Here is a 20,435-nt window from a genome sequence, read left to right on the forward strand (position 1 = left end):
TGTTCTGTGGAGTGGTTTTGCTCCACCACCGTGTCCAGCCACTTACAGTTACTCATACACTGAGCAAGCTGGTGCAGCACCAAACTCAACAAGTAAGAGTTTAACTACCTGTCACTACTGTGGGATAGTTGTTTTTGTAAAATTGATAGTTGCACTTCAAAATAAATAACTTTTTCTTTTATGGCTGCTGTTCCGCTTTCATTTGGTCCACCTTAATATAATAGTGAACCAATTAATACTTACTGATTAGACTTTTAGCTTTAAACGGTAGGTGATGTTATGAGGCTTATTAAATGCTTTTGTACCATTTCATTTTTGATTCAACTTTTTTTTTTATGCTCTAAGGTGTTAAGAAAAAAAATGTTTATAGTACTTTGGAAGAGCAATTTGTATACTGCAAAATGCAAAAACTCACTGTTTTCTCAATCAGTTAATACTTTATCTTTGTTGAATAGACAGAAGTAAATGTCTGCCGGCAAGATCAACCATTTGTTATAAATCCAGTATTAAATTTGCCTGTATCTGCACCAAGTGATGTTTCTGCTCCTTCTAATTCGCCTGCAAATACAGATAATGAAGTTGCTATGGAAATTGATTCAATGTCTCCCGATAACAGGTGAAAATAAATTGTTTGCATGAAATAATTAAAAAAAAACTTATTAAAGTACCTCATTTTCTTATCAATAACTATCCAACTTTTGCTATCTGAGTTTTTTGTCATAAATACAGTAGACTCCCAATTATTTGCAGAATAGGGTGGTATAAAAATTGCTGCCTATCTTTGAAAATTTAAAGTGATGTAGAAATGAACAAGCTTGCAACTTCAAACTTTCTTTAAATGAGGACACAGTTGTTGAGAAAAACACTGGAGATTTATTTATAACTATGTACAAGAAATGTAGTTAACAACTGCTAAATTAACCATAGCAATTAGGAAAATATCAATTAACACCGTAAACTCAACGGTCGCACACGTATTTATATCAAAGTATGCAAAAACACAGCGCAAAGACTAATACACCCTTTCCAGAGCAACAACGAAAATGAGACTAGCTCTTTATGCCTGCTGTAAAGGCTATTTATAAATCCTTGAAAGGTTTCAACAATATTCCATTGAAAAGTTTGGATTACATTCTACACATTTCTCGTATTTTCTTTTTTATTCCATTTACAAATCTAATCTTTCAGAAATGGAAGGACCATATACTTGAATGTAAGGGGGTTGTATATTCATTACATGAAACTATTTACAGGTTATGTTACTAAGACAATTTTAGATGAAAGATAATGGAATAAATGTCTAATTTAGCCAGATTACAAGAAATGAATCATAAAAAAAATTACTATTTACAGAATTTGTAACGATACTATGCTTTTAGAACAATATATGCCATGTATTAATTGCTGCCTAATTATTTCAAAATTAATATGGGGGGGGAGGGGGAGTAGTACCTTTTGAAACTGGTGCCACTTTTTGTTGGAATTTTTTAATATCATGGCTTCTAGGGGTTATTTTGATGCACTTTTGAATGTCATCTCTTTTCCGCATGATTTTACGATATTTTTTTGGGGTGATTTCATTCTTTTTGCTCTCTTTCCTTTCTCATCCCTGCCAGTAAGTAGTGAAAATCCAAAGCAGTGAGTAGTGTAAATTTAGAAACAAGGTTTAACTAGTCAGGTTTTGGTGACCTTGAAAGGTTTGATGTTCTTAAAAGAAAGGTGGAAGAAAGCAATTGGGATGTCTAAAATAATATAGCCAACTCTCGATAAGAAGTCCCAAGGGACCAGAGAAAATTTTGAGTTATTTTTAGTTCGAGTTATGAGAAGTTTCTACAACTGTCTCAAGAGTTTAGGACCCTATGAAGGCTTCAAGATAAAGGAATATTCAAGTTATAAGCTTTGAGTTATCAAGATTTGATTGTATTTGCACTAGTTTAGTAAAAATGTGTGCTGTCTATTTACAGTTAATCTCTGCAGGAAAAAAATATTCTTAAAGTGTGAAAGTTTGCAGATAAGCCACTTGTGGATAATTGGGAGTTTGCTGTGATAAACATTTAAAAATAAAAAAGTATGCAAATATTTTTTTGTTACCTTACATTCAAAAAAAAAAAAAAAAAAAAATTAGAGAAAGTTTTGTTTTTATGCGATAAACAGCACAGGTGGTGAATAGCTTAAAGAGGACTATTGATCTTCATTGAGGACTAATAAACTGACTAGGACCTGCCTAGCCTGTTGCTGGGCATCACATTTGTATTAATGAGCTAATATAATTATGCTTTCATGAAAGAAGGAAATCTGAGCATATGTTCCTTTTCTTTTGGTTAATAAATATCAAGAATTTAAATAATTAATAACAGCCTTGTGTGTGTGCACTGGAAAAACTTGTCAGGGAAAATGAAAACAACTCCAAAAGGTCAGAGAAAGTAACAAATCATTGAAATTTTGAGAAAGTCTGGGAATTCCTTTCCAATCTTCAGTTTTAAAACTTCAATTTTAAAAATTTTCCTGGAGAAAATATCTGAGCGCGCTCCTTCCTTTCTTTAAATTCAAAGATGATCTAAATTCCATTATAAAGACTCCAGTTTTAGGGGAAAAAATCAGGAAAAGAATCCCCTTAGATAGCATAACACTGCATTTTTAAGACTCCAACATAGAAAAAAAAAAAAGGATAATCTTTGACTCTTTTGTTCCTTCTTAAGTCAGTAAAAGAAAAAACTGAAATAAAGTTTTGAAAAAGGTTTAAAAAACGTTTTAAACTTTGCAAAATTTCTGGGAGTGAACCCCAAACCCCTGGTTCTAAGTTTTATTGTTTTAATTTGCGTCTTTTAGACATCAGTTTAAGATTTTTTTTCCAGGAAGAGACTTCCTTATCCCTACATTACCAAAGACAGTCCAAGCTTCTTCCTTTTTTTTATTATTATTAGTAATTACTTTACTTAAAAAAAAAAATATGGGGAGAACCCTGGAAACTCCTTTCCGTTCCCCAAACATTCGCAAAACTCTACAAAAGCGGTGTTTTTAAAACTACAATTCCAAAACATTTACACAAGAGAACATCAGAAGCCCCCCCCCCTTCCCTGCCAGTCATCAAGATAGCCTAAAATAGTCTTCAACTTCCTAAAAATTTGCCCCTGCACTCTGGCTGTGACGGTTGTTCAAAATTGCATATTGCTACATGTTGCACAAAAGCTATTTTCCTCATATTTATGTGCCATACTTGCTCTAATTTCCAATCTACCTGCACCCCCCTCCTTATTATGGTTCAAAGCAAATCTATCTTACCATTGTGCTACTGTTTTTGCTGTAAAAACAGATTGCTCCCCCCCTCCCATTTTAAAGAAAGTTTCTCAATCACTTTGAAAGTGATTTTTGGTAGCTAAAAAGAGAATTATTTGCTATGCGTACCACTTTAAAATACAGTAGAAGCTCATCTATCCATAAAGTGCAGGAAATTCTAAACTCCAGATTCATGGAAATTCCGCAGATAGTTTTCTATCAAGAAGTTCTTCAGACAATTGTGGATGACAATCCATGCAAATGTTGAAATATTGAGTGTTATTACCCTCAATATTTTATAGGCTATATATATATTTTATATAAGTCTGATATATATTTTATATAAGGCTGTGAAAAAGTGGAAAGAATTTAAATGTTATTGTTTCAAAATGAAAGCAAAAATTAACAAACGCCCCCCCCCCCCAAAAAAAAAGGCTCTCAAAAATAATTGGTATAGTAACTCGCAATATACTAATATATTACGAATTTTATTTTAAAGCTAAATAATTATTGCTGCTAATTTTTAGCTCATGCATTAATTCTGGAAACCGGCTGAACAATGATTTCAATGAATCCTTGCATGTGAGTGTTAAAAATATATTTTATGCATCATATTAAAGAACATTCAAATTCTACTTAGGGGATAGACTTTTCTGGCTTTCTCTGTTGGTTTTTAAAATTCTCTCTTGGTTTTTAAAATTCTCTCTTTTGTTCACCTCTTTCAGGCCTCACAGCTGTTCTATTTTTCTAAAAGCTGAAAAAATTCAGGTTTTTCTTAATTTTGTTCTGTTTTCTTATTTTTAATTCTACACCCTCGAATCTTCATCCTCCATAATTTCTGGCAAAAATTCATGTTTAGGAAACTGCCTCTTCTTTGCTGAAAATTGCATTCCTTGTTAGAGATTTCCATCTTTTTGCATCCTGCAAATTGGAAGGTTTTTTAAAATATGCTAACTTATTATTTCAATATTTTTATTGATTTCTTAAATTTATTTTGGTTGTTGGTTAATTCCATGCAAAATCAATTAAAAAAAAAGTGGTCGGACACCCAGGCTTAGATTTTAATGAAACTTGGTATGGTTACTCGTTTTATGTTTTTTAAAGTCATTCCTGACATGAAAAGTATGTTCTACCACATAAAGAAAAGTTAAAATTTTCACTCTTATTATTTTTTACAATAAGCTTACAGACCTTTCTTTAAAAATTACATTCTCATTTTCAACACTAAATTAAAATTCTTTTTAACTAAAAAAATAATCTTCTTTAAGAATATGAAATTGACATTATTGAGTGAGACAGCCAAGATTAAACTCTGACTCTCCAATCCTTTATTTGAGGACTAAGGGGTGAGAAATGGCTGCCTCTCCTTCAAATTTTAAATCTATAAAAATAAACAAACGTGCAAGAAATGGAGCAACAAAGCAAATTTGTACAAAATAGGATGATAGTAACAAATGAAAAGCAATAATAATAAATCCATAGTTAATTATCTTGACAAAAAAAAGATTTTAAGTTCTTTTCCTGCAAGTTGTCTCCCACTCCAATAATGTATACAAAAAACAGGAACCTCTATAAGCAAGGGCACCCCCCCTAAATTTTGCAAGCCCCCCAAGAGTATGGTCACCCTAAAAAAGAAATACTCATCAAAACACACACTCCTAAAAAATTCAGTGCATCAGTCATTTGCCATGACCCCCCCCCCCCAGGTGGGCACCCCTGCAAAATTTTTATTTTTTAACTGATAGTTGAGAAATGAATAATATGCTTTTCCCTTTTTGGCATGATTTTACAAAAATATTTCAGACTTCCTCATTTTTACTCTCTGACCACTCTTATCCCTGTGGATTGAAAAGTCTGTTGACCATTATAATGCACTATGGTTTCTCATAAATATGCAATTTCAAAGTAATATGCACATGAATTGTACTTCTTTTCTTAGGCTACCAGAACAAGTTGAAAAATGTGAAGATGCATTAAATGTGGAGAGTAACAGTTTTAAAAAAGGTAAGTTTCAATGAATTGCAAGCTACCCTCCAATTAGCTGTCGTCTAACGAGACAATGGCAGGCTATACAGAACCAATCACTATAAGCAGAGAACTCTTGTACTGAACCCCTAAGTCCTTACAAGAGACCACTATCTGAAGCAAAATTTCCAAACACCTAATTGGGTGTGTCATGAATCTTCCAAGGATAGACTCATTGCCAGAAACACTTCACAATCACATAATAAGTAAGTTTCTTCATTAACGAGGCAACATCAATAGATAGGGTCATTATTGACACCCATAACTTGATGAGGTTTCCAGGTGCTATAATTAACATCAGTTACAAGGGTTGGAGTTGTCCTAATTTTCCTAAAATTCGTAATTTTTCTTAAAAACTGGCCTAGAGAATTCCAAATATTTTAAGAAGTACTAAAATTCCTAATATTTCCAACTTTGTTTTAAAATTCCTAAAGTTTTTTTTTGTCTGCACTTGTGTGTGTTAGAAATCATTTGGCGGACAAGAACTGCATGTGCGTAGTGGATTTGGCGCTATGATTTAGGATTTGGTACTGTGATTTCGTCTTATAAAAGGATTCAAATTTTTAGTTAGTAACCAGTGCTCTATTGTCTTATAAACCTCCTTTTAGTAGCCACTTTATCCAGGATTTGTTTTTTTTTTTTTTTTTTTTAATGAAAGCAATAAGGCAATCATAAGACACTACACTATATAGTATGGTGATAAGAAAAGTGCGAAGTGCAGCATTTGAGATTTTCGACCTGTTGCTACATTGTATACATACTATAAAATAGAAAATGTCTCTCCCATCAAATTTTGTATAAGAATTTAAAACTTTTACACCTAAAAGATAGTTGTAAAAATGTTTATCAAGTGAAAAAGATAAGTCTATGTACAAATTATAAAATGTAAACTAATTGTATGTATAATCAGTGAATACATGTAAACAGTGAAAGCAACAACAAAAAAATTTGTTCAATTCAGAGAATCCCTCGAATCCTTTTGGTGGGGAAGGGGGGGGGGGGGGACAAAAAACATTCCTCCATTTCAAGACCATCTGCGTTAACAAACTTAATTATTTGAATTCTTATAAAAATGACTTGTTCAGGGTTCGTACGCTCCTTACAAACACCTGCTTTTTAAGAAAAGAGAATAAGGGCCCTTAAAACTCCTGAATTTCTCTATAATCTCCTTACAAACTCCTTATTTTTTTATTCTATATGACCTTAAAGAGTTTCTTCTATCAGCAATCCAATACAAGTGATTACATGATACCAAATTTTACCGGAATTCCGCTATTTTTTTGTCTGATGATACCAGAAATCCGATAGACGGACCGACAGAATACCCGATTTTCTTCTCCGCATCAAATTTCTGACGATTATGTCGATAATTATTAATCATATAACATCTTGTAGACTTGTTAAAGTACCATTCTAAAGTTTTTTTTTTTTGCATTAATAAATTCTTTTATTGGCCATTTTTAGACTTTTCATCTCTCATTTTGATTAAAGCAAGCTCTTTGCATCTGATATGAGAATCGAATTTTTCTGATCTTTGATGTTATTATGCTTTTTTGAAGGGCAAATAAATGAAATTTCTTTTTATTCCTATAAAAATCACAAAATTAAAATTTTCAAGCCAAATTCTGTGTCCCTTATGAGAGTCAAAAAGTTAAAATACAAATCACAGGTTTAGGTTGATTTTTGCTTCAATTACATCGATTGTTATTAATAATACGTTTATTGTAGAGCTCTAAAATTCAATTCTAAAATAATTTACTTAAATTCTTTTATGTGCCGTTCTTTATACTTTTAACGTGTTCACTTAGAAAATCACAATCTTTTTGCATCCGCTATGAGTATAAGATTTTTTGCATTTATGATGCTTACTATGCTTTGTGAAGAGGCAAAGAAATTAAGTTCATTTGAATTTTTATTTTAATCATTAAATTGAAGTTTTTAACAAAATTCATGCTCTGATCTCTCCAAAGTCTGATTTTTTGGATTTAAAAGAAAACCAACGGACTTCTTGTAATTCAAATCAATTTTTTTTTATTTTCAAAATTAGTACATATTAGTTACAAAATATGAATAAACATAACATATTTTATACAATAAATGAAAGAGCAACTTAATAGCTGAACAGTGGTGCCGCTATTTCATAGAATTATAACTATCATATTTCTTAGAAGAAAAATTCTTAAAATTATTTGGTTTTCTATGTTTATCAGCGTTGAGTAACACAAAAGTCTCAATGGTCTAAAAATTTTGATCAATTTCGAAGTTTAAAATAATTTGTACAATTTTTTTTCAAAAGGATTCCTAATTTTTAGAATTTTCTGTACTTCAATCTCGTATGAGTAACATTATGTTTCAATGCCAAAATCAAACACTAGCTTCGCTGAAAATTGTTGTATTTGAAGTTTGTCCTTTGTATCCTGTAAATATTTCAATTATTTTGATAGTTGGAAGTTATTTTGGCCTCTACTACTTTCAGTCGGCATATTAAAGTTATTTTTTTTAGAAATTATTTTATTTTTTATTTAAAGTCTTTTTTTTTTTTTTTTGGTTAGGAAATTGTTAGTACATGTTTTGTTTTTGAGAAAATACTAATTTTTAATCAATATCATTTATTTTTTACTCATAATTTAAAAAATGCATCTTTAAACAAGAAACTTTAGTCTTACGTAACTAATTTAACGTAGCTTAAGTCTAACTTAAATTAAGTAAAAAATAAGTCCTTAAAAAAGTAAAATGAACTCCTGCAAAACTCCTTAAAAGCTCCTTACTTTTAATTTTCAAAGTTAAGTATGAACCCTGTTGTTCCACTTATTAATTTTTAATTTTAGACTTTTTTTAAAAACATATTAAAGCATTTTTTTAAAAACAGAAATTATGTGAAGTTTTATTCCTATAAATATACGCTTGTATTCCGTCTGTATGTGACAATGTTTTGTAAAATCTGTATTACAGGGTGATCATGACAGTTAGTGACAGATTTCGTTTGATCTTATGAAAAGAAAGAAAAAGAAGACTATTCACTATGTACAAAAATTTTCAGAGAAAACGAACTTAGGAAACATTCCTTATTTTCCTTTGGGGAGGGGTGGGGGGAGGCAAAAGCCCTATACAACTTTTTATCGGGGTAAGGATCAATCTCTAACAAAGTTGATAAAGACAAAGTATCTGTACAAAATAGTGGTGTCTGCATCTGTTGGTATTTGATACTTATTGTGACAAAAATGTCCTAAAATTTTGTCAAAACTGTGTCATTTATTTTTGACCCTTGCCATTAAGAAGTTTAATTGTCCTCTAACTATTTTTATCAAGTCTTAAGAGATCCTTTGTCTCAATTATTGGGGCAGCACCAAGGGCGTCCATATGAAAAATTTTAAGGGGTGAGGGGGCTCGGATATTTTCCCCATAGTTCAGCAGAATATTTTCCCGATAGAAACTGTTTTCAGTACAGATTAGAGTTATTAAAATTTGACATTTTTAATAACTTATTCATAAATTGCTGGATAAGAAATGCTTTTACATTTTTGCAAAGAAAAAAAGTACTAAAAGCAAGGAAGTTCTAATTTCAAAGGGGAGTCGCTTGAGCCCCCACTTGCCCCCTATATGGGCGCCCTTGGGCCGCACCAATTAAACTCCTTAGCATTGCCAAACTATGTAACATCAGTTACACTATTGTTTTTCTTTAGAAGTAACAAAAACAGTAGTTTTAATTAAAAGGTTGCTTTCAAATCCCAATCACTGGCTCTGAGCCAACAAAAGAAGTACCAGAACTCTTTCGAATAAAATGAGCGGCTATTTTATCTGACCCAGGTAGCCAACAGAGGCTGTCTTTATAAAGATTTGCAGGGGTGTAAAGCATGTATCAGCATTTTTTAACTATATAGGATGTTTACAACTAAATTTAGTGCTTTTAGAGCAGCCAATGTACGGCTAAACTAGCCGCCCTTGCAACCCAATAATAACAGATGTCAAAAATTGGTCTGAAAGTTTCGGAATTTTTTTCTGGCTCTATCTAATTTTCAGGCTCCAGCCCATCCAAGTTTTGAACATTTCGGAGATTATTTCACACTACAGATGGAATGTAGACACAATTTATAATTACAGTATAACTTCGATTTAACAATACCTGATTTTACGATTTCCTCAATTTAATGATACATTTCACTTGTCCAGATTTTATTGCATTGAATGTCTATGCTCCTCGATTTACCGACATCCTTGACTTAACAATAACTTTTTCCAGTCCCTTGACAAGCATTCCAAGTGACATTGGTTGCTTTAGCTCTAAATAAAAATACTGATTGCTGTAAAAACAAAGTTTATAGGATTTAGGTATATGTGGTTACTATAACTCAATACTAATCTGATTCTTTTGTTCTAAACTGTTGATATCATCGATTAGTTAAATAATTTAATGTTGCTGTATACTGGTTACATGTCTTGCATTATTAATGAAATGAATGTATTTATTTTAGGTTTACAATGTTTTCCCCAAAGGGCAGCTCTTTTGAAATCAATGCTAAATTTTTTGAAAAAATCAATTCAGGATCCTGCTTTTTCTGATAGCATCAGACATTGTAAGTAATATTTTATCTTCTTTCCTTGTACTTATATCTTTGTGGTAAAATAGAGAAAAACTTTTCAAACTAAAAGCTGGATGCCTACAGACTCCTTAAAAACTCCTTAGTTTTTTTATTTATTTCATTTTTATTTTTAACATAGGGCATCAGGATTTTGATATTACCAGCACTGAAGTGACTTTTTTTTATTTTTAAAAGGTTTCTTTTTCAGATGAAGATAGGGTGATGGAGATGACGCATGTTACCAATACCCTCTTTTATATTCTCTATTTTTTATATTCTCTCTATCTATTCTGTAAGGGTGATTTAGGTAGGTGGCTAATGCCGTAAAGCGCATAAACAAGTTTGCAATATTGAGGGATCTCGAGGGTTTTTTTTCAGAGAAAATCCTTAACGATGCTAAAAATAAATTGTAAAAGAAAATGTATTTATACGTATCATTGTCTTATTTTTCTTATTAATTAACAAATAATATGAAGCTGAAGAGTTTGTTTGTTTGAACGTGCTAATCTCAGGAACTACTGATTCGATTAAAATTTTTTTTGTGTTGAATAATCCATTCATTGAACGAAGGCTATTGGCTGTATAACATCATGCCATGACTAATTGGAGTGCAGCAGCAAGAACAAATGTTATGAAAACAGGAATATTTATATATATACTAATTTTCTAAAGCTGAAGAGGTTTTTTTGAGCGAGCTAATCTCAGAAACTACTGGTTTGAATTGAAAAATTCTTTTGTGTTGAATAGTCTATTTATTAAGGAAGGCAATAGACTATTTTTTAAAAATCAAATTGACCAAAATATTTGTAATTTCAAATTAAATGTTTAATTAATTTTTTATTTCTATTAATTCCTAATAGATGTCGGGGTAAGTTTTCAGGGGTCTGTCCAGAATTTTTCACAGGGTCCGTTTTTTGTGAAAAATGAAATAATTTTGTGAAAAATGAATTAATTTTGTGAAAAATCAAATAATTTCGCAAAAAAAAAAAAAAAAAATAAAAATAAAAATAAATAAATAAAAAAAAATTGTTAAACCAAAATTTTAGAATTTAGAGATTTCACAAACTGCATCATTTAAGCTTAAAGTTGAGTGTTTTCCTCTTCTACATCGAGAATATCATCCTGGAGTGTTTTTCTAGTTATTGGGGGGGAAAGGCTGGGGGGGCACATCGCTCTCTCAAGTATCAATATTTATCTACCATTCTGCATTATGTTAAATTGTACTGGAAATATTTCTGAACAGTATTTAAAATAATAACATGATAAAACAAACAAAATTATATAGAAACAAACTTATTTTCAGTCAGCTTAATTTCTTTCCAAGAAACTAACAGGCATAATATTTATTTGGCAGTAGCAATTATTTATCGCTTGCAGGAGCATTGCAAGAGTGCAGATTTTTTTTTTTTTTTGCAGAACTAGCAGATTTTGTATAAGCTGATCCCTCTAATTTGACTTCAAAAAAGGTTCCAAAAATTATCGGTTTTATACATGGAAATATACTTCATTTTGCTTTCAGATTTGCTCTTTCAATAAACATTTCGTGAAAGATCCGATCTTGTTTATCAGTATTTTGTGAAAGGTCCGTTTTGTTTGATCGGGATTTTGTGAAAGGTCCGTTTTGGTTGATCGGATTTTTGTGAAGGGTCCGTTAACGGACCCAAATATCCTCTGGCCAGACCCCTGGTTTTGTTCTTTGAATTCCTAATAGATGGCAGGGTAAGTTAACTCGAGAAGGCGCTGGCGGACAGTGTTGGTAGCTATACTATTGTGGGACTGTTGTGGTCAGCGAACTGATTTTTGAATGCATTCTTTTTTTTTTCAATATTCAGGTACATAATTTGATTTATGTAGGATTTTTCTTTTGAGTTTTATTTTCCGTATGTCTACAACATTTGTTTTTGTTCTTATAATTGAAGATAGTTACTTATCTAAGTAAATAATTTCATTTGTCGTATTATTCAATTGTGATAGTTCTTTATAACGCTTTTATTATAGTATTGTTTTTTTGACGAAACGTTTAAATTCCAGAAAAAAAACCACTTCACTCGCTAAAAGGTAGGGTTACAGTAGCATAGTTGCTTGGCGCGTTAATCGATGAACTATGCAGTTGAAGGATTATTTTGAGTTTTAAAGCTAATGTCTTTATAATCTTTTTATTTGTTTTGAGGAATAGTTTTAAACTCTAAAGAGATTCAAATAGGTTTTTGAAAATGTGTGTAAGCATTTTAGTAAAAGAAAAATGATCATTTCACATCAGAAGGGATGAAAGGAATCCTGGATTTTTTTTACTCAACGGACTTCTCTTAAATTCTTAGCAGGGGCATCACTGAGCGGGTCAAGTTTAGCACTGTGGAAAATGGGAAAAAAGTACCTAATCTTTAAAATATTGCAATTAAGCATTTTGATATTTTTTGAAATTCAATAGTCATGCATTCTTAACATAAAAAACCAAAATAGTCCATATCCATCATTTTCACACAGTTCATCATTAGAAAGTTGTAAGCTGAAAAAAGTTTTGTAGACTCAAAATACTACAAACAAAGGTTATTTTGTCAGGAACAATTGTTCAGTTCAATATAAACTTTTTTTCAATGTACATAGTTCATTTCTACATTTATTTCAGTACTAAAAAGTCTGAAAAGCAATATTAGATTAAGCTGATAGATGGCGGGGAAAGTTAACTCATCGAGAGGGCGCTGGCCAACAGTGGCGATAGCTGTGAGGAACCATTCTCATGCTACGCTGTTGTGATCAGCAAACAGATTGTTGGATTTTTCTATTGGGTTTTGTTTTCCTTATTTCTTCAATGTATGTTTTTGTTCTTATAGTTGTTACTTATCTAAGTAAATAATTTGATGTCATATTATTCAATTGTGATTGTTCTTTTCAACATTTTTATTACAGCATTGTTTATTTTGTGAAACACTTTAAATTGCAGGGGAAGAAACCGTTTCACTCGCTAAAGTGCAGGGTTACGGACGGTAGCATGGTTGCTTGGCGTTGTAAGCCATGAACTATGTGGTTGAAGGATTATTTTGAATTTTAAAGTTACTGTTAAAATTGTTACGTGTTTTAGTGAATAGTTTTAAATTCCAAAGATACTCTAATAGGTCTTTTGAAAAGGTATTTATGCATTTTAGTTGAAGAAAAATGATAATTTCGCATCAGAAAGGGGGCGAGGGGCGTGGATTTTTTTACTTAACGGACTTCCTTTAACTTCTTAGCAGGGGCATCGCTGTGCTGGTACTACTAGCAAGTAATAAATGAAATAGCGCCCTTTTTGATACAACTAAAACCCTTAGTCAGATCAGCAAAGTTTTTGGATATGCAATAACTAAAAATCCTCCACCTTCCTTACTTAAACATTATCAGGTTCATTTTTTGCTCATGTAGATTCTTGATAATGCAGCAATTAATGTATATTTTTAACATACAAGGATTTATTTCTAGTTAATCCTTTTGAAAGCCTGTTTGTGAAGTCTTATTTCTTCATCAACCTCCCTCTCCCCCTGGGATTCCTTCTGAAATTCATAACTTAGTGCCTTAATCAAGGTGATCCTTACAAATTCAAAACATGAGTCTGCAATATTTTTGCAATTTGTTGATTTTCGCATCCCCTTCACGCATATAGCATTTACTTCCAAAGTATGTGTTGAAATATAGCAAACTATGATTGTATTAAAACTGTAACAATGTATTTATATTGCTCTAATTTTTTCTTCTAGTGATGGATGGAACTCTTCCACAATCATTAAAACACATTATAAGTAATGCTGAGTATTATGGTCCTTCATTGTTTCTCTTGGGTATGTATGTTTTCTGTTAGTAATTGATAGGTTTTGATACTTGTTTAAGACTCATATTATGTAAACTTTTTTTACAGCATTTGCTTGTAAGTTTCAAATTGCACGCAGAAAATTTGGCCATATTTTCTTCCTGAACTGGTGATGGACCTACATCCTTGGGGGCCCCTCTCAATGCATTTTTAGGGGATCCCTTGTCTAGCTTAAGCATTTTTTCATATGCAGTTTCAGATCTTTTTTGTGACCCATATGTCTTGGAGGCCCCTCACTGTTGCAATATGTGCAATGTGATAAATCCCCATCTGTCCTGAATTGAACATAATGGGGCTATTCCATGAAAAAGTAAACCCTTTGAACCCTTTGTCCCTCACATGACGGTTCATATATTTCAATAAAAATTAATAATTTTAAAGGGTATGACATAATTTTTTGCTTAAAAAATCGCACATAAGCTTGTAATTTGTTAATCAGAAAGAAATTGTTCATGACTATTTTCAAATATTTTTAAAGAAATATGTGAGGCGTCACATGCAGGGGAAAAATGAATATTTTCTGTGGAATGGCTTAATGTTTAAGAAAAAGACACAGAAATTAAATTGCACGACATAGTGAAGTATTTTACAGATTTCAGTGGTATCATAAAGTACAAAAATGTGGGTTTCATAGAAGTTACGGAATATCTGAATTTTCCCTTCCTGCCCTTTATTATATTCAAATTTTTTCTAAGAAAATCCTTTTTGGGTTAAAAATAAGCTGCTAGAGGACCAATATTTCTCGGAAGGGTTTTGTCCAAATGTCTTTTTAGGCATTGATGCAGTTTTTTTTTTTGGGTCTAATGTTTGAATTAATTAGTTTGAGTTCCTTAAGCAAATGTGCTTTATTTTAATCATGATTTAAATCAATTAATTAAGAAACATTAAGGGATTTGAATTATTTAAAAAATTAAACTCATACAACTCTCTTGAAATCTTACTAGTTTTGCAGAAAGCTATGTTCTAAAATTTGTAAAGTAAGTCCTAACATTCTCTGCCAATTTTGCTATACTCTGAGGTAGGGATGCACTGATAAGCATATTGGCCGATTACCAATTATTTAGCTGTTGATAATCGGCAGATTAATCTGTTTTATCCAATTAATGCTTATAATGATTATTTTTAATGCTACCAATTCCTTCGTCACTTTTTTTTTTTTTTCGACTTTTGAAGTAGTTCACATTTCATTTCGAATAGACGATTTTTCTCATCTTTACTAATTTTCCAAAAATAATTGCAATGCTTTATGCAATTTCTTTCTGTCAATTTCTATATTAATGTTAATAAAAATCACATAATTTTGACTAGGCATGAAAATTTAAAATATTAGGCGCAGCCTGTGGTCAGCAGGCAAATTTAAGAGGGTTTTTCAATTTAAATTTATTTAAAAATTATTAGTAGAAATTTAATCCAAGTTTTTTTATTCATTATAAAAAAAAAAATATATATGGTTATCTAAAAGCGCCATTCTAAAGGGTTCAAGTATTGACCCATGAAACATGATGCAACAGTGTATATATGTGCATATTAATTTAAAGTAAAAAAAAAAACTTCAGCCATCAATTTGTAAAAAAAAATTATCTCAGATTTTCATGAAACTTTTAGGGATTATACTGTTTGACATTCTAAATTCAGATCTACTTTTAAAAAAAATCTATCTTTTTTGGTTAATGAGTGATTAATTTTTTAAATGTGTAAAAACTCACGTTTTTTTACTCATCTGTTGTGCTTAAATATGCTACAATTTTAGTTCTATGTGGTCAATACAGTTGGTTAACAGCTCATTTTAAAGAGAATTGCATGAGCTTAATTTGACATGCAACTTGCGTATCTGTCTTGAATTTTTAATATTTTTTTTAATTTTAAAATTTAAAATTTAATTTTTTTAAAGTTAGTGTCCTTTAAAAATTTTGAAAAAAATATGTTTTTTAATATGTTTTAGTTGATTTATCCTAAAAATTTCAGAGTGGGGACATGATGTCCCCCCATCAATTATATGAATGGTCTAAAGACAATATTAAAAATATCGATTTCATATATTCAACAGAAAAAGATTACGAAAAAGAATTAGCATTTCTGAAAACAAGGTTTGAAGAAGCCATAACAGTAAAAGGAACTCGACAGTTCCACAATTACAGACCAAAAAACAAAAGCACAGTTTTCGTTAAATATTACTCCTTTTCACACCACACAAAAGAAGAGATAGTAAGCAAACATGATGATGCTGATGATTTGGACTTGAATGATATAGTTGGTTTTGTAACATGTGTATATAATAATGAATGGTGGCTAGGTTTTGTTTTAGGAATTGAAAATGAGGAAGTTAAAGTAAGTTTTTTACAACCTCATGGACCTTCTCCATCCTTTAAGTACCCTCATATTCCTCCTGATGTATTGGTTGTAAATAAAATGGAAATACTAACCAAAGTTGACCCTACAACACAAACTGGAAGGGTTTATAACCTCTCAGGATCTTAAAGTTCAAAGGCGAGTAAAAAGCTACTTTCCAAACTGAGGAGATGAAAGACTTATCTGCCACTAGGTATTTTTATGTATCAAATTCTACTTTGAGGATGTAATTTTGAAATTTATAAACACAAAGTTTCTGTGCTAGTTCTGTTTACTGAACTTCAAAGGAATAAAAGAGAACCAAAATTTAAGATTTTTTTGAAATTTAAAGGTTTTTTATTTACTTTAACTATTTATAGTTTTACTACAAAATGTTTATAATATTAGTAAAAAAACTAAAACATGTATATTTTGAAATAAATTTAAATTGTTAAAAATAGTTTTATGCATTTAAAAAAGCATTTTTTAATTATTTATTGTTTTTTTAATTAAAAAAAAAATACTAAGCACCATTGCATTATTTGCTATAACTGCTGATCCCATCATGTCCCCACTCTGAAATTTTTAGGATAAATCAACTAAAACATATTAAAAAACACATATTTTTTTCAAAATTTTTAAAGGACACTAACTTGAAAAAAATTTAAATTTAAAATTTAAAAAATTTAAAATAAAATTAAAAATGCAAGAAAAATATGCAAGTTGCATGTCAAATAAAAGCTCATGCAATTCTCTTTAAAATGAGCTATTAACCAACTGTATTGACCCCATCCAACTAAAATTGTTGCATTTTTAAGCGCAACAAATAAGTAAAAAAACGTGTTTTTTTTAAGATTTAAAAGATTAATAACTCATTAACCAAAAGAGATTAATTTTTTTAAAAAGTAGATCTGAATTTAGAATGTCAAATAGTATAATCCCTGAAATTTTCATGAAAATCTGAGATGGTACATTTGAAAATAATTTTTTTTTTTTGGTTGATTTGACATGGAATGACCCTAATGTAAATTTGAGTTATTGGTGAATATAACAAAAATTCTTTAAAAAAAAAAAAACCTTCACTTATTATTATTATTATTATTATTTGTTTTTTTAGAGTCTACAATACTTTCCAATAAGTGTTTGCTAAACTTTCGCATAATATTTTTAACACTCCTCTTTTCCACGAAATTATCAGCAAGACTCTTCACTTTTGTCCGCAATTTGATTCGATTTTGACTCAGCCCCACCTTTCGAACATGAAAAAACCCTTTACAAGGGTAGTACCCTCAGCCATGTGTTAATGCCGGTAGAAACCTACTTGGAAACACTTAAGTAGAAAGTCCGGTATAACTTTGATATCCCCCCCCCCAAAATTACGCGCCAAATCTGGCACTCCCTACGGATCTTTTAGGGTTGCTGTTCCTTATTTTGGTGTTGCCAATTTAGGTTTTTTCAGCTTTTAGGTTTTTGCTGTTGTCAAATTTAGTATTTTCTTGTATTTTGTACCTTTTGTTTGATTTCATGTGTGTTTTAGTGCCATTTCATTCATTCGCCATTTCTTTGTGAAGTGATCAAAACTATTTCCGACTTGCTGTATTTTGCTGCAAATCTGGTTGTATTTTCCAATTATATTTATTTTCTATTAATTATTTTTATCTTTTAGCTTTCAATATGCCTACTGTATATAGTGTTGTTGAAAAGTTTCAGGGAATTTTGAGTCGGAAAATTGATAGTTGTTCTTCATTTTCGTCGGGTAGGCCGACAGTTGGAAAGCCAGGTATTGTTTAATTGTGCATCATTTGGCTCAGGATATGCAGATGTTAATTGATTTTTGATGAAGGTTGGATTGTTGAAGGCTGCAGTGTGAAAGAAATGTAGGTTTGGTATGAAAGAGGTATTTTGCTTGGCGAGAGAAAAAAGTCGCCAAATTTCCGATTTGGGGAGTATATCAAAGTAGTTCCGAAAGTCCTTCTCCATCCAGATATTTCACTTCGAACTACCACTTGTTCTGTTTAATATCTCCTGGCCTGTTTGAGCAGCAATTACATTCTTATGAAGATGCCAAAATTGGGTCCACTCTCGGATAGTCTCAAAGGATGTGTTGATTTTCCAATGTAGGATTCAAATGCTACCAGAAAGTAAAGGAAAAGTAGTGGCTAGTGATGAACAATTCTTTCAGTAACATGTTTTGTAACGGTTTTCTAGAAAGAAGCATCAATTTTCAGGAAAAAAAAAACAGCAAGAACTAATTCAACTCCCAGTATTTAATTTTTATGTGTGTGTTTCAAAATTCTAAAAAGATTTGTCATGGGAATTTATCAAAATCATGACCCCTTTGTATATGTACAGTAGAACCCCAGCTATCCAAACTCAGACTTTCTAATTAACTGATCACTATTGATCTGATCACGATTCCTGACCACTATTGTCCTTTTCTCTGTGAAGCTAGTCAAACTGTTTGGGCAGTTGTCAAACAATTTACTTCGACCAAGATGTTCAGCATCAAATAACTTTCATTCACAATTTGGTACGTACATACTGTATAATTTCGATGTCATTAGATTAATTAAAAGCTTTTTTTTAAGAACAGTTTTTTCCCCCATTTCCAACATACATTACAGTAATTAATAAAAGTAGACTCTTTTTTTCGGAAAAAATCCAATTATCCAGATTTTTGATTTTCTGAATGGGGTCCAGTCTTGATTGATTTCCATTGCTACAGGAAACAAAAAAGGAAAATGCCTTAAGATGAATTTAGTTCAGATAGATAATTTTAATATATTTTTCTTTATGTTGAGTGTTTAAATGCAATTTTTTGCATAAGTTCTTTCTAAGAAAAAAGTTGTAAATTATTTCCTTTTCCATAGCTACTGATGTTGTCACTGTTTATGTGTTTCAAGAACCATCACTTCTGCCATCGATGCAGGATAATGGATTAACGGATGTGGTACTTCACGCCTTACTAGTGAAAGAGGTATTATATTTCATACAAATAACATTCATCAAATAGGCACAAAATTTTCTACTGAAATTGTTTCAATTTTACTATGAAATAGGCATGCAGTGGGAATGCTGCTTCATATATTTTAAAATCTTAATTTTGAAGATTTGAAGTGTTTTTTAATATTTAGTATAATAAACAGGTTGTAATAAATGTATTTTTGAAAAAATGTACTGCATTATGCATACAAATTAATGGATATCTTGGGTGTTTACTCACCCCAAATTCCGGGGGGGGGGGATTTACCTGGCTCCTCATCTCTTTCCTCGTGTCCTTCCTATGTTGTCAGTATAGAAGCCTAAAGATATTCCTTTTCAAGTTTATAACCAATAATATCCTTTCAAGGCACATAAAAAAATGTGTCAGTGTTAGCTATATTTTACCTTTCACAATTTTCTAATTTAGAACTTGATTTAGTTTAAATCTTGATTTAGGAACTTAAACTGGGAACTAGTGGTAGTTTAATGTCTTTGCTCGACTAAATTACAGAAGTGGGCCAAAATATTATTTTGGCAACTGAGCCAAAGTCAGCCAGTCCGCCCCTGCTTCTCGGCATTCAATTTCCAATTTCTAAAACTCAATCACTTCATTAACATCAGAATTAGCTTTAGATTTTCTTTTTCTTTGAAATTCGAGATTGAGAGTATTAGGAACTAATTTTAACAAAATTGGTGTCAGCAATGTATCATATGCACCGGAAGTTACTTTAAGCGATTCTAAGCTTCTAATCTGTATTTCGATGTCATTATACTATAAGGTAACCAATAAAGTTTTTGCCATTTATAATTAATGGGAAAAAAGATGGCTTACAGAAATACAGCCTAATGTTAGTTTTTGAATTAATTTGCATCGTCATCCAGGATCTTCCGCCAATGTGTATCTAGCTGGGCAATCCATTTCAGGTGAAATTTGGGTGTCTTGGATGCAATGAAGCCTGTGAGTGCTTTGCGCAGGTCTGCTTCTGTTGTGATGATTTTCCATGAAGATAATTTTGCAGGGATTGAAAGATGTGTGTGTGGTAATTTATTGGCGCAAGGTTTGTTGAATACAAAGGATGGCACATAGTCTCCCAACCAAGTCGCCAAATGGTATCCATGACCACCCATGCACATGCAATTGTGTGTTATCGTGCAGGAAAAGTAATCCTTTGCGTTTCACCAGTGATGGCTCCTTTGTTTGGAATGCTTGTTGCACATGTTCCAGTTGCTGTGAGTACATGACCACAATGATTGTTTGAGAAGCTGGAATCGGCTCAGAGTGAACGATTTGTTGACTAGTCCACCAGAAACAGAGCATGATCTTGTGTAGGTGCATAGATGGCCATGCAGCGTAAGGGACAGTGACCTGTGATGACAACCAATATTTAGAACACTTGGGAGTGTAA

General features: G+C 31.4%; 1 protein-coding gene across 1 annotated transcript in view; it reads left to right on the plus strand.

Moving 5' to 3' along the window:
• The window catches only part of LOC129218399 (E3 ubiquitin-protein ligase HUWE1-like), a 736,974-nt gene that overhangs the window by 198,165 nt on the left and 518,374 nt on the right, over positions 1 to 20,435 (plus strand). Inside the window, exons 18-22 of the mRNA XM_054852650.1 lie at positions 456 to 616; positions 5,216 to 5,280; positions 9,774 to 9,875; positions 13,610 to 13,690; positions 18,918 to 19,024. Of these exons, the coding sequence (XP_054708625.1) occupies positions 456 to 616; positions 5,216 to 5,280; positions 9,774 to 9,875; positions 13,610 to 13,690; positions 18,918 to 19,024 (516 nt within the window). The remainder of the gene's footprint in view (positions 1 to 455; positions 617 to 5,215; positions 5,281 to 9,773; positions 9,876 to 13,609; positions 13,691 to 18,917; positions 19,025 to 20,435) is intronic.

The sequence above is a fragment of the Uloborus diversus genome, chromosome 3 (assembly GCF_026930045.1).
Source record: "Uloborus diversus isolate 005 chromosome 3, Udiv.v.3.1, whole genome shotgun sequence".
NCBI lineage: Eukaryota > Metazoa > Arthropoda > Arachnida > Araneae > Uloboridae > Uloborus > Uloborus diversus.